Source organism: Pseudophryne corroboree, chromosome 4 (assembly GCF_028390025.1).
Source record: "Pseudophryne corroboree isolate aPseCor3 chromosome 4, aPseCor3.hap2, whole genome shotgun sequence".
Classification (NCBI taxonomy): domain Eukaryota; kingdom Metazoa; phylum Chordata; class Amphibia; order Anura; family Myobatrachidae; genus Pseudophryne; species Pseudophryne corroboree.
The window spans coordinates 582,416,563-582,431,860 of record NC_086447.1 but is presented as its reverse complement, the minus strand read 5'-3'; the positions used below and the strand labels follow the sequence as shown (position 1 = coordinate 582,431,860).

At 48.3% G+C, this 15,298-nt stretch overlaps 1 protein-coding gene across 1 annotated transcript in view; it reads left to right on the top strand.

Annotated features, from left to right (window-relative positions):
• Window positions 1–15,298, top strand: part of PPIL4 (peptidylprolyl isomerase like 4) — a 209,578-nt gene that overhangs the window by 16,094 nt on the left and 178,186 nt on the right. The window contains exon 2 of the mRNA XM_063917508.1: window positions 13,508–13,575. Coding sequence (XP_063773578.1) covers window positions 13,508–13,575 — 68 coding nt within the window. The remainder of the gene's footprint in view (window positions 1–13,507; window positions 13,576–15,298) is intronic.

Genomic DNA, 15,298 nt, shown 5'->3' with positions numbered 1-15,298 from the left:
CATCAATGCACAAGAGTCCTGGGAAAGATGGTGGCTTCTTACGAAGCAATCCCATTCGGCAGATTCCACGCACGAACTTTTCAGTGGGATCTGCTGGACAAATGGTCCGGATCGCATCTGCAGATGCATCAGCGGATAACCTTATCGCCACGGACAAGGGTGTCTCTTCTGTGGTGGTTGCAGAGTGCTCATCTGTTAGAAGGCCGCAGATTCGGCATACAGGACTGGGTCCTGGTGACCACGGATGCCAGTCTGAGAGGCTGGGGAGCGGTCACACAGGGAAGAAACTTCCAGGGGAGTATGGTCAAGCCTGGAGATGTCTCTTCACATAAATATACTGGACTAAGAGCGATTTACAATGCTCTAAGCCTGGCAAAACCCCTGCTTCAGGGTCAGCCGGTGTTGATCCAGTCGGACAACATCACGGCAGTCGCCCACGTAAACAGACAGGGCGGCACAAGAAGCAGGAGAGCAATGGCAGAAGCTGCAAGGATTCTTCGCTGGGCGGAAGATCATGTGATAGCACTGTCAGCAGTGTTCATTCCGGGAGTGGACAACTGGGAAGCAGACTTCCTCAGCAGACACGATCTACACCCGGGAGAGTGGGGACTTCATCCAGAAGTCTTCCATATGATTGTGAACCGTTGGGAAAAACCAAAGGTGGATATGATGGCGTCTCGCCTCAACAAAAAACTGGACAGGTATTGCGCCAGGTCAAGAGACCCTCAGGCAATAGCTGTGGACGCTCTGGTAACACCGTGGGTGTTCCAGTCAGTGTATGTGTTTCCTCCTCTGCCTCTCATACCCAAAGTACTGAGAATTATACGGCAAAGGGGAGTAAGAACGATACTCGTGGCTCCGGATTGGCCAAGAAGAACTTGGTACCCGGAACTTCAGGAGATGCTCACGGAAAATCCGTGGCCTCTACCTCTAAGACGGGACCTGATTCAGCAGGTACCGTGTCTATTCCAAGACTTACCGCGGCTGCGTTTGACGGCGTGGCGGTTGAACGCCGAATTCTAAGGGAAAAAGGCATTCCAGAAGAGGTCATTCCTACACTGGTTAAAGCCAGGAAGGAGGTGACTGCACAACATTATCACCGCATTTGGAGAAAATATGTTGCGTGGTGTGAGGCCAGGAAGGCCCCCACGGAGGAATTTCAATTGGGTCGATTCCTACATTTCCTGCAAACAGGATTGTCTATGGGCCTCAAGTTGGGGTCCATTAAGGTTCAAATTTCGGCCCTGTCGATTTTCTTCCAGAAAGAATTGGCTTCAGTTCCTGAAGTCCAGACTTTTGTAAAAGGAGTACTACATATACAGCCCCCGGTTGTGCCCCCAGTGGCTCCGTGGGACCTTAATGTAGTTTTGGATTTTCTCAAATCCCATTGGTTTGAGCCACTCAAATCGGCGGATTTGAAATATCTTACATGGAAAGTAACCATGCTACTGGCCCTGGCTTCAGCCAGGAGAGTGTCAGAATTGGCGGCTTTATCGTATAAAAGCCCATATCTGATTTTCCATTCGGACAGGGCAGAACTGCGGACGAGTCCTCATTTTCTGCCTAAGGTGGTGTCAGCTTTTCACCTGAACCAGCCTATTGTGGTGCCTGCGGCTACTAGCGATTTGGAGGATTCCAAGTTGCTGGACGTTGTCAGGGCATTGAAAATATATATTTCAAGGACGGCTGGAGTCAGAAAATCTGACTCGCTGTTTATACTGTATGCACCCAACAAGCTGGGTGCTCCTGCTTCTAAGCAGACGATTGCTCGTTGGATTTGTAGCACAATTCAACTTGCACATTCTGTGGCAGGCCTGCCACAGCCTAAATCTGTCAAGGCCCATTCCACAAGGAAGGTGGGCTCATCCTGGGCGGCTGCCCGAGGGGTCTCGGCATTACAACTCTGCCGAGCAGCTACGTGGTCGGGGGAGAACACGTTTGTAAAATTCTACAAATTTGATACCCTGGCTAAAGAGGACCTGGAGTTCTCTCATTCGGTGCTGCAGAGTCATCCGCACTCTCCCGCCCGTTTGGGAGCTTTGGTATAATACCCATGGTCCTGACGGAGTCCCCAGCATCCACTAGGACGTTAGAGAAAATAAGATTTTACTTACCGATAAATCTATTTCTCGTAGTCCGTAGTGGATGCTGGGCGCCCATCCCAAGTGCGGATTGTCTGCAATACTTGTACATAGTTATTGTTACAAAAAAATCGGGTTGTTCTTGTTGTGAGCCGTCTGTTCAGAGGCTCCTACGTTGTCATACTGTTAACTGGGTTCAGATCACAAGTTGTACGGTGTGATTGGTGTGGCTGGTATGAGTCTTACCCGGGATTCAAAATCCTTCCTTATTGTGTACGCTCGTCCGGGCACAGTATCCTAACTGAGGCTTGGAGGAGGGTCATAGGGGGAGGAGCCAGTGCACACCACCTGATCCTAAAGCTTTATTTTTGTGCCCTGTCTCCTGCGGAGCCGCTAATCCCCATGGTCCTGACGGAGTCCCCAGCATCCACTACGGACTACGAGAAATAGATTTATCGATAAGTAAAATCTTATTTATAAACAGTCAGTTTATTGAACACACAGTATAGCTCTTGGCAGAGAGATAGCGTCAACATTGAGTGCAGGATAAAAATGCAGTACGGTGGTATTTGAGACTGTGGCTATGCAGAACAAGATCACAAAGTTCTTTGCTAGAATCCGGATTTGGAAAGTCCGTGACCACAGCTAACCGCTGCAAAGAGGAACAACAAGTACTGCACAGTAGATGGTAAACAGGAGACTGGAATAGGCACTGATACACTGAAATATTGTAGACAGAATTGCCAGAGACTACCGGACGGAACCGGTGTGAGGAAAGCTGTGCTTAAACTCACCACCAGAGCAACAGTTCGATGGTGAGCATTGATGGACACTGTGGTCCGATGTTGTGTGGGATGAAATGCTGGGCGATATATCAATAACGCTGGGGATGAGATGAAGCACCGCTGAAGACAGATGGTAACACCCAACACTGCTGGAAGCGATGGAACTGTGGAAGCCAGTGACAAATGTACCTTGAAGCTAGAGAGCGATGCAGTAGTGCAGAGCGATATAGGAATACCGCTGTAGGTGGTATGAAGCAGCACTGTAGGCAGATGGTAAGATCAATCACTGCTGGAAGCTGAGAGTGATGTGAACGACACGCTGAAGCTGGAAGCCAGTGACACTTTACCACAGAAGCTAGAGTGCGATGCTGTAGATTACTGGAAACAATAATGATGCCAGGATACAGCTGGAGGCAGAGTAGAACCTGCGCTGGAAGCCGGTATCAGGATTGCCGTAGAAAGCCAGGAAGCAGGACTGGAACACTGCAAGAGTCAGGCTGCACCGCAAGATGGTAATTGGTGTCTGTCTCTTGGAGACGCTGAATCACAGGAGCTGGAATCCCTGGAAAGTTAAGCTGAGCATTCACCAAACAGGAGAGACATGTATGCAGGATTGACAACCAAAGCACTGACGATTATCCAGCCCTGGAGCAGGATATTTATCCCAGCTGGTGAGCAGGGATTGGTTGGATAATTACACAGTCCAGATTGCAGCGGATAGGCTGAGAACAACATGTGATGCAAAACAAACATAGCTGCGCCCATGTTTGAAACTGGAGGGAAAGTCTGTTTGTATTCCACATGTGAGAATCTGCAGTAATGGTGGCGGAGGCCGCAGAGGGCAGGAGACGCATGACGGGGTGGGCCTCCCTCTGGGGGATCCCAGAGTGGGGGTCCAACTTCTAGGGTTTACCCAGGAATGGTTGAAGACCACTTCCGATGCCTGGGTACGGGAAGTCGTCACTCGAGGTTACGCCGTATCCTTCAAGAAACATCCCCCTCATCGATTTTGCCTGACAGACGTCCCTTCTGATCAGGTGAAGGCAAAAACTCTTCATTCGGTGGTACAGTCCCTCCTGGACACAGGAGTGGTAGTACAGGTGCCTCTGGCTCAGAGAGGCAAGGGGTACTATTCACCGCTGTTCTTAGTCCCGAAACCGAATGGGTCTTACCGGCCCATTCTCAACCTCAAGTCCTTGAACAAATTTGTGAAGGTCTCCAAATTACGTATGGAAACTCTTCGCTCTATTGTTCTGGCCTTGGAGCCTGGGGACTATATGGTCTCACTGGACATACAGGATGCTTACCTGCATATTCCCATTGCAGTGTCGCATTGGCAACCTCCATTACCAATTTCGGGCGTTACCTTTTGGTTTGACCATGGCTCCGCGAGTCTTCACCAAGGTCATGGCGGTAATGACGGCTGTACTCCGCCGTCAAGGGGTCAGGATCCTACCGGACTTGGACGACTTGTTGGCAAATTTCCCAGAGATTCTCCTACGTCATCCGGATCTGACGCTCCAGTTTCTGCAAGCCCACGGGTGGCTCATCAACTGGAGGAAGTCCTCCCTGGTCCCTGCAAGCAAGAAGGTGGAATCCTACTTCTGATCGCTCCAGCGTGGCACACCCTGCATTGGTTCTCAGACCTTCAGGGTCTCTCGATAGAGCGTCCCCTTCTACTTCCACAGCGCCCAGATCTCCTTGCTCAGGGCCCCTGTGTATATCAGGATTTAGCCTGATTGGCTTTGACGGCGTGGCTCTTGAAGCTTCCGTCTTAAGGGCCAAAGGATTTTCTGAAGCGGTCATTCAAACCATGTTGAAGGCCCGGAAACCGGCTTCTGCTCGGATTTATCATAGGGTCTGGAATTTTTAGTTTGGTGCGCCACTAACAATCATGACGCTTACAAGTTTAATATGGACAAACTTTTGGCCCTTCTACAACAAGGCCTGGACTTGTCTGTTTGGTTTCAGAGAAAAATTGCGACATTACCTGATGTGCAAACGTTCACTCAGGGTGTGTTGCGGATTCAACCTCCTTACGTCCCGCCTGTGGCTCCTTGGGACTTGTCGGTTGTTCTGGAGGCATTGCAAAGGTCTCTGTTTGAGCCTCTTGAATCTGCTATCCTTAAGTGGCTTACTCTTAAGGTAGTGATTCTGCTAGCTATTGCTTCCGCTAGACGGGTATCAGATTTGGATGCTTTGTCCTGTAGGTCACCCTATTTGATTTTTCACCGTGATCGGGCGGTTCTTAGAGCACGTCCAGGATATTTACCTAAGGTGGTGTCTTCTTTCCACCTTAATCAGGAGATCATGGTTCCGGCCTTTGCCTCTCCCGATTTGTCTTCCAAAGAGTGGTCTTTGGATGTGGTACGGGCTCTCTGTATCTACGTTAAGAGAACTACCTCCATCAGGAAGTCGGATTCTCTTTAAGCTCAGTTCCATTCCCGTCCTCTCCAAAGGCTGATTTTTGCCAAGTGGGATGGCCTGCCTCACCGGATCAGGTCTTGAATGTTCTCATTGTATCCGGAGGTCCGTCTGTCACTGAGCTGGTGGCTTCAGGACCAACGATTGAGCAGGGGTCGTCCCTTCTGGATCTCCAACTGGATCCTTCTGACGACGGACGCCAGTCTGAGGGGTTGGGGCGCGGTGTTGTAGCAACACTCCCTTCAGGGTCTGTGGACCAAGGAGGAGTTTCTCCTCCCGATAAACATTCTGGAATTGCGGGCGGTGTTCAACTCATTGAACTTGGCCCAGCATCTAATACAGAACAGACCTGTTCAAGTACAGTCGGACAACGCCACCACGGTGGCGTACATCAATCATAAAGGCGGCCCTCTAAGCCGCATGGCAATGAGGAAAGTATCATGGATTCTTCCGCCTCCCTAGCTTCTATGGGTTTGTATGGCATTAGCCACTGGTCCCTTCTCCTGTCGTGAGAATGTGGTTCTATGTGACTAACACCTGCCTTCTCTTCTACCTGCTCCTGCATTGGATTGGTTAACGAAACTGAGCTCACAGTGCCTGGAGGCGGAGTTATAGAGGAGGCCTCAATGCATCCTGGGAGATCTAAAGCTTTAACCTGTTGATGCCTGGATGAAGATCCATCTCTACACCCCAAATGTATTCCCTGGGAACCCAGTGTACCTCGCAGAAAGATTTAACAATGGTAAGTCTACCATAAAATTCCTTTTCTGTTCTCCACAAACAAAAACTCTTGTGGATGGATTATGGAACAGGGTATTTGTGAAAAACATAGGCTTATCTGAACCCCAGTAGATGACAGCAATTTCCTTTCATTCTTGTACTTCTGCAGAATGTTCTCAGGGAATTATATAATAAGGACACAGTGTAATGCATTCCATACCTATTACAATTTTATTTTCAATAAATACATGTACAAAATCAAAAGAAATAATGCTTATCTGAGACAGCCACTCCACAATATTCACAGCCATTAATCACAAATGTGAATCTGCTGATGCATTTCGTTCTGGCTGGCACAGTTTTGTTCTGACGGGATGCAGTCAGTTTACCTCCAATCAAAATCCCGACACCAATTGACCGATGGTCAAAATCCCGACATGGATAAAATACCGACATTCAAAATACCGACAAGGTCAAAATACCGACAGGTCAAAATACCGACATGAGTTTTTCATGATTTTTTTCATTGAACCCGACTTGTTCATACTTCCCCCTCCAGGTCCACTGGGATGGTAAACATAATAGGGTGGCGAGCGCAGCGAGGCACCGTGCCCGAAGCATGGCGAGCGAAGCGAGCCATGCAAGGGGACGCGGTACACTTTATATGGTGTCCATGTTGACTTATGTCGACATTCACACAAAAACAACAAAAAATTGCATGTCGGTATTTTGACCTGTCGGCATTTTACATGTCGGGATTTTGACCATTGGTCAATTGGTGTCGGGATTTTGAACGTCGGGATTTTGATTGGAGGTATTTCATATCGATCCCGTTCTGACGCCTTTAAAGGCATGCCCGGAATGATGTGGCTGTCTCGGATCTGGAATTCTTTAGCAATTGCATCATCAATTAGACCTCTGACAGATTGATGCAACAATTCTTTCTGCTACATTACAAAAAACCAATATAAATAAATCAATTATTTATATATTTATATATATATATATATATATATATATATGTGTATTAGGGTGTGTGTGTATGTTCCCCATATTATGTTACCATGTGCAGAGTTAATCCAATATGCATGCTAGTAGAATAATCTGTGACGCAGCACCCCTCCATTCTCCATTCCTCAATGTAGTAACAGTATCTGCAGCAGAATATAAGAAAAGGGACACAAAGTAGTGAAGTACGATTACATTAAATTTAGTAAACATCAGAAATGAACATACTTTGAATTAACAACAACTCACATATCATAGATTGCCTGGCTGGAATCCTCTACATTTTGAATATCCCACTCACTGCTTATAACCTGTATTCACCTTATCATCTGTCCGATAACTGCACCACTCAGGGCAGTACGTTCCATGCCTTCAGACCTCGTAACATCAGCCCTTATGGCATCATTAATTGCCCTTCCCTCAGGACCACATATTGCAGGTAAACATGGTTCTTTGTAATATATGGTACTGGGGAAAGAACAAGTGGACCTGTGCATTGACCCCTTAACCTTGTATTAGTATTGTATCCAGAGATATATATAATATACAGGGTGATTCAAAAGTCGCAGTACACCCTTTTTTATCAAAAACTGTGCAGCAAATGGAAAAAGTGAATACTCCAGTAAGGTATGGGTGAGGTGGGTTATCTTTTAGGGTATGTACCGAACATGGAATCGCCCATCTTGAATCTGTTAGTGTTTTTCGAATGGAAAGGGGGTCGTGTAACATGTCAAATAACATCAGAATCTGTTGAATAGTTTATTGCTGCAACACAGATAGATAGAGATATATATATATATATATATATATATATATATATATATATATATATATATACACACACTCGAATATATGCCATGTGCCTTATGAAGTCTTTAAGCCATGAAATCTTTTCTCTTATGTCCTGGGGACTCCAAAAGGACAGTGGGGTATAGACGAGATCCGCAAGAGCTTGGGCACACTGAAAAGACTTTGACTGGGTGTGAACTGGCTCCTCCCTCTATGCCCCTCCTCCAGACCTCGGTTAGACTTTGTGCCCAGGAGTGAATGGACACACACTAGGGGAGCTCGACTGAGTTTCTCTAGAAATTACTTTTGTTAGGTTTTTTATTTTCAGGGAGACCTGCTGGCTACAAGCTCCCTGCAGCGTGGGAGTGAGGGGAGAGAAGTCAGACCTACTTCTTCTTAGTTAAGGGCTCTGCTTCTTAGGCTACTGGACACCATTAGCTCCAGAGGGTTCGATCGCCTAGCTGCTTGTTCCCGGAGCCGCGCCGTCACCCCCCTCACAGAAGCCAGAAGAAAGAAGCAGGGTGAGTATGTGAAGATCCAAAGACATCAGACGGCAGAAGACTTCAGTAACGAGGTAGCAGCGCAGCGGTAGCGCTGCGCTCCATTGCTGCCACACACTTTACCAACGGCACTTGTGGGTGCAGGGCGCTGGGGGGGGGAGCGCCCTGGGCAGCATGTTACTGGGGTCTTAAAGGGCTGGCAGACAGGCATTTTCGGTGCCCGGGCACCGTTTTCCGTAACCCCGCCAGCATAACATTTTGAATTTTTGCGGAACTGAAGCGCGCCGGGAAGGGGCGGGGTTTAGCCGCACAGCTCACCAGCGCCATTTTCTCTCATCCACAGCCGCTGCATGAGACGCTGGCCCGGGACCTCCAAGCTCCATTCAAGTAAAAGGGAGCAAAACAGGGGGGGGGGGCACAGATATTTGGTGCTTATAGTTTATTTAAGAACAGCGCTATTCCACATATATTGTTTTGGTGTAATATATGGGCGCTAGGGTGTGAGCTGGCATACTCCCTCTGTGTTTTCTCTCTCCGGGCTTCTTTGTGGGTCTGTCCCCTAGCTGAGGCAGTGTGTGCGTGTGGGTGTGTTGGTACCACGTGTCGGCATGTTTGAGGCTGAGTGTTACTCCCCGGAGGAGGTTGCTGGGGGCGCAGAAACGGGACTGGAGATGGCTCTGTCGGCACAGCCGACACCTGATTTGGTTACTATGTTAAGTGCACTTAATGCAAATGTGGCCTCATTGTCTAAGAGATTGGATAAATCGGAGTCTCAGACACAAGTGTGGAGGAAATCCATGGAGGATGCTTTGACTCAGGTGCAGGCCCCGTCAGGGTCACAGAAGCGTTCATTTACCCAGATGGGAGATACAGATACCGACACGGATTCTGATTCCGATGTCGACTTTAATGAGGCTACTTTACACCCAAGGCTAGTTAAGAGTATTCAGTACATGATTGTGGCTATTAAAGATGTTTTACGTATCTCTGACGAACCTGCGGTGCAGGAAACAAGAATTTGTTTGTTTAAAGGGAAAAGGCCTGAGGTGAAATTTCCCCCCTCTCATGAAATGAATGCTCTTTGTGAAAAAGCTTGGGAGTCGACGGACAAGAAATGGCAGATTCCCAAGAGAATTTTCATGGCGTATTCTTTCCCCTCTGATGACAGGGAAAAGTGGGAGTCGTCTCCGAATGTCGACAAGGCTCTATTCCGTTTGTCTAAGAAGGTGGCGCTTCCGTCCCCTGACATGGCAGCTCTCAAGGATCCGGCGGATCGCAAGCTGGAGACGTCTTTGAAGGCCATTTTCGCTAATACGGGTGCATTACTCAGACCTGCTGTGGTGTCGGTATGGGTGAGTAGTGCTATTGCTAAATGGGCTGATAATTTAGCTTCTGATATGGATACCCTTGATAAAGATAATATCTTTTGACTCTTGGTTATATCAAGGACGCTGCAGATTACCTGAAGGATGTGGCGAGGGATGTTGGTCTCTTGGGATCAAGAGCCAATGCCATGGCGATCTCGGTCAGGAGGGCGCTGTGGATCCACCAATGTAATGTTGATGCCGACTCCAAGAAAGCTATGGAAGCTCTCCCCTTCAAAGGTAGTGTCTTGTTTGGTGACGGCCTGGCTGACCTGGTGTCTACCGCGACTGCGGGTAAGTCATCCTTTCTTATGTTCCCACACAACAGAAAAAGGCATCAGCAGATGCAGTCCTTTCGTCCAAATAAATACAAGCGAGGAAAGGGCTCGTCCTTCCTCGCTTCAAAGGGTAGAGGAAGGGGAAGAAAGTCTCCTGCAGTATCAGGCACCCAGGACCAAAAGTCCTCCCCCGCCTCTACCAAGTCCACCGCATGACGCTGGGGCTCCCCTGGGGGAGTCCGGACCGGTGGGGGGCCGTCTGCGGATCTTCAGTCAGGTCTGGGTTCAATCAGGCCTGGATCCTTGGGTCCTAGAAATAGTGTCTCAGGGATACAGGCTGGAGTTTCAGGAGATGCCCCCTCACCGCTTTTTCATTTCGACCTTGCCAGTGTCTCTTCCGGACAGGGAGGTGGTGAAAGCAGCAATACAAAAGTTGTGTCAACAGAGAATCCTTGTTCCCGTTCCCCCGTTCTACCTCTTTGTTGTTCCGAAGCCGGACGGTTCGGGCAGACCGATTCTGAACCTAAAATCCCTCAATCCATACTTGAAAGTTTTCAAGTTCAAGATGGAATCTCTTCGAGCTGTGATCTTCAGTCTAGAAGGGGGGATTTTATGGCGTCAGTTGACATAAAGGATGCCTATTTACACGTCCCGATATATCCTCCGCATCAAGCTTTCCTCAGGTTTGCGGTACAGGATTGTCATTACCAGTTCCAGACGTTGCCGTTTGGGCTTTCCACGGGCCCGAGGATTTTCACCAAAGTCATGGCGGAAATGATGGTTCTCCTTCGCAAACAAGGGGTTACAATTATCCCGTACTTGGACGATCTCCTGATCAAGGCGAGGTCCAAGGAACAATTGTTAAGAAATGTGGATTTGTCTCTGTCGGTTCTGCGACAACATGGTTGGGTGATAAATTTGCCAAAGTCTCAGTTGATTCCGACCACTCGACTGCCCTTTCTGGGCATGATTCTAGACACAGAGTTACAGAGAGTGTTTCTTCCGGAAGACAAAGCCCTGGAACTACAGACAATGGTCAGGGGGCTTCTGAGGCCGACGAGTGTGTCGATTCATCAATGTACTCTGGTTCTGGGGAAAATGGTTGCAGCGTACGAAGCCATTCTGTTTGGCAGGTTTCATACGGGTGTTTCAGTGGGATCTGCTGAGCAAATGGTCTAGGTCTCACCTGCACATGCACCGGAAAATAAGTCTATCTTCCAGGGCCAGGATTTCTCTCCTGTGGTGGCTACAAAGCTCTCACCACCTAGGACTGGGTCCTACTGACAACAGATGCAAGTCTCCGAGGCTGGGGCGCAGTCACCCAAGGAAGAAATTTCCAGGGGAAATGGTCAAACGAGGAATCTTGTCTCCACATAAATGTTCTCGAGTTAAGAGCCATTTACAACGGCCTGCTACAAGCAAAGATCCTTTTTCAGGGTCGGCCTGTCCTGATCCAGTCGAACAACATAACAGCGGTGGCGCATGTAAACCGTCAAGGCGGAACAAGGAGCAGGGCGGCTATGGTGGAGGCCACAAGAATCCTTCGCTCGGCGGAACAGCACGTGAGCGCTCTGTCAGCAGTCTTCCTCCTGGGAGTGGACAACTGGTAAGCAGACTTCCTCAGCAGACACTATCTCCATCCGGGAGAGTGGGCTCTTCGCCAAGAGGTATTTGCAGAAGTGACAAAGCGTTGGGTAATTCCTCTGATAGACATGATGGCGTCTCGCCTCAACAATAAGCTTCCGAGGTATTGTTCCAGGTCAAGGGACCCCCAAGCCAGTGCAGTGGACGCCCTGGTGACTCCGTGGGTGTTTCAGTCGGTGTATGTGTTCCCTCCGCTTCCTCTCATTCCAAAGGTGCTGGGAATCATACGACGAGCAAAGGTTCAGGCGATTCTCGTCGTTCCAGATTGGCCACGCAGAGCCTGGTATCCGGATCTTCAGGAATTACTAGTTGAAGATCCTTGGCCGCTTCCTCTAAGAGAGGACCTGTTATTGCAGGGACCATGCGTGTTTCCGGACTTACCGCGGCTGCGTTTGACGGCATGGAAGTTGAGCGCCAAATCTTAGCTCGAAAAGGTATTCCTGGGGAGGTCATCCCCACTCTCCTTAAGGCTAGGAAGGAGGTTACGGCGAAACAATATCACCGTATTTGGAGAAAGTATGTTTCGTTATGTGAGACCAAAACTGCTCCTGCGGAGGAATTTCACTTGGGTCGGTTTCTCCATTTTTTGCAGGCAGGCGTGGATGCAGGCCTGAAATTGGGTTCCATCAAAGTGCAGATTTTGGCTTTATCTATTTTCTTTCAGAAGGAATTGGCCGTCCTTCCAGAGGTTCAGACTTTTGTGAAGGGAGTGCTGCATATCCATCCTCCATTTGTGCCGCCTGTGGCGCCATGGGATCTTGAAGTGGTCTTGCAGTTTCTTATGTCTCCCTGGTTTGAACCTTTTACGTAAGGTTGAGTTAAAGTTTCTCACTTGGAAGGTAGTCCTGCTTTTGGCTCTGGCGTCTGCCAGGCGAGTGTCAGAGTTGGCGGCCTTATCTCACAAGAGTTCATATTTGATCTTCCATTCGGATAGAGCAGAATTGAGGACTCGTCAACAATTTCTGCCGAAGGTGGTTTCTTCGTTTCACATTAACCAACCTATTGTAGTACCTGTGGCTACGGATGCTGTGGCTGTTCCAAAGTCTCTTGATGTTGTAAGAGCTTTGAAAATTGACGTCGCCAGAACGGCTCTTGCCAGGAAAACAGAGGCTCTGTTTGTCCTGTATGCTTCCAACAAGATTGGAAATCCTGCTTCTAAGCAGACTATTGCACGCTGGATTTGTAGTACGATTCAGCAGGCTCATTCTTCGGCTGGGCTACCGTTGCCGAAGTCAGTAAAGGCCCATTCTACCAGAAAAGTGGGCTCGTCTTGGGCGGCTGCCCGAGGGGTTTCGGCACTTCAGCTTTGCCGAGCAGCTACGTGGTCTGGTTCAAACACCTTTGCTAAGTTTTACAAGTTTGATACCCTGGCTGATGGAGGACCTCATGTTTGCTCAATCGGTGCTGCAGAGTCGTCCGCACTCTAACGCCCGTTCTGGAGCTTTGGTATAGACTCCATGGTCCTTTTTGTTTACATGCGGGTTGTGTATTAGTTGTATTCAGCTTGTTGCTGTTGTTAATTCATACTGTTATCTGGTTTCCTGATACTCCGGTTGTACGGTATGTTTGTGGTGTGGGCTGGTAGGTTTTCTCGCCCTTAGTTTAAACAAAAATCCTTTCCTCGAAGTGTCTCTCCTGGGCACAGTTCCTATAACTGAGGTCTGGAGGAGGGGCATAGAGGGAGGAGCCAGTTCACACCCAGTCAAAGTCTTTTCAGTGTGCCCAAGCTCCTGCGGATCCCGTCTATACCCCATGGTCCTTTTGGAGTCCCCAGCATCCTCTACGGACTAGGAGAAAAGGATTTACCGGTAGGTACTAAATTCCTATTTTTTTGTGCGTGTGTTCTATAAGTATTTGACGGAGTGCACTAGTTTTGCTGTATGTCCCTTCTGATCTGCATATTTTCTCTTTTAGCTTGCTTAAATTTCCTGAAGCTCTGCAAAATAAAATACTACAATTACTGTCTTATTCACAATGTGCAGGTGAGTATTGAGTTTTGTTTTTTATGTTCTCAGTGTAAATCTTAATATAATGTTTTATTTATTTACTGGCAGCACAGCTCCTGTGGAAAAATAGGGTTGTTCTTCAAGCAGTATAATTGTATTTTTGGCTTAATTAATGAAGCATTGTGTACCAAAATGTTCTTTGCTTAGTATATCTACAATTGAATACAAAGGAAGGAATTCATTTGATTTGTGAGCTCACAAACATAATGGGCACCCATCAGAGCAATTCCATTGTTCCGTCTCTTCCCCCAACCCAATACTCCCCCGCCCCCTGCCCCATAGGGCAGGAGTGCCGCATGTGTGCAGACAGAAGTGCCGGGTTTAGCTGTGCAAATCGGCTAAAACAGTCTAACATACTGCTTTGGGCGCCCAAACAGCCCACTTATTAAATGTGTGCGCCCACGGCTATTTGCGCCCCAAAGGAGCAACAATTGAATTGCTCCATCGGGCACCTAGTAGAAATAACCATGGGCACAAACAATTGAATTGCCCCCAAAGAATGGTAACTCACAAATTACCTTTTGACAACTTTAATTCACTGGCATTAACATGTTGTCTTGCAATCTTTACTAAATACTTTATCTTGCAGCTTTCTTCTTTGTTCTGAAATGTATGTGTATATCATATACAGTTCTCGATAGCTGTACCCTCAAAATATGACACCGATACAAAGTTCGGCATCCTGTATGTTTAGAGATGCTTTTCTGCATACCCCTGTTGTAACGCATGATTCTGTTACTATCACCTTCTTCTCAACTTAAACCACTCCGGTTATTCTTCTCTGACCTCTCTCATTAACCATGTCATTTTTTTATTGTTGTCCATGCTCACTGTATGATTTTTGTGCACCATTCTTTGTAAATTTTAGAGACTACTATGTGTTGAATTTCTAGGAGATCATCCATTTCTGAGATACTTAAATCGCCCTATCTGGTACCAACCGTCAATCCACCCACTCTCAAACCCACTTTAATCATATTTCTCTTACTTCCAAGAAGATGCTGGGGTCCACATTAGTACCATGGGGTATAGATGGGTCCACTAGGGTCTGAGCCACTATCTCCGCTGACAGGACACTGAGCTCCTGAGGGGATCGAACGCTCCTCGCCACAGGGGATCGCTCACCCCGGCAGCATGCAGCCACCCTCTTACAGAGCCAGAATATCAGAAGAGGCGAGATATGGCGGCACAAGGGTAGGAGCGCAGCTCTGAGCGGCTGCGCTCCGGGAAAGCTCAGCGGCACACAGTGTTGGCGCTTTGAGGGGCGTCCTGAGCCAGCGTCTTAATACCCTACACTGGTCACAGATGCTAACCGGAGACTGGATCCCCAGGCTAGCGTCACAATCCTCCGTACACAGGCGCGCAACAGGGGACGGAATCCCCCGCTGTGCGACAGAGTCCTCAGGCCATTATAAAGAAATTGTGCGGGAAGACGCGCCAGCTTCAAGGGGCGGAGCTTCTCCTCAGAGCGGACCCAGCAGCGTTCAGCGCCATTTTCCTGCCTGCAGTTCCTGTACACAGACGCTGATAGAGCTGTTCCTCCAAGCAACTCCAGCTATCCTGTGCGGTACCAGGGGCTTGTAGAAGGGGGGGGGGGACGGGTACGCGGTGAATTAGATCTGTGCAACTATTATAGTACACAGTAGGCCCTGATAAGGGGTGTCCTTTATATATAACAGCGCTGTGAGTGGGTTGGCTC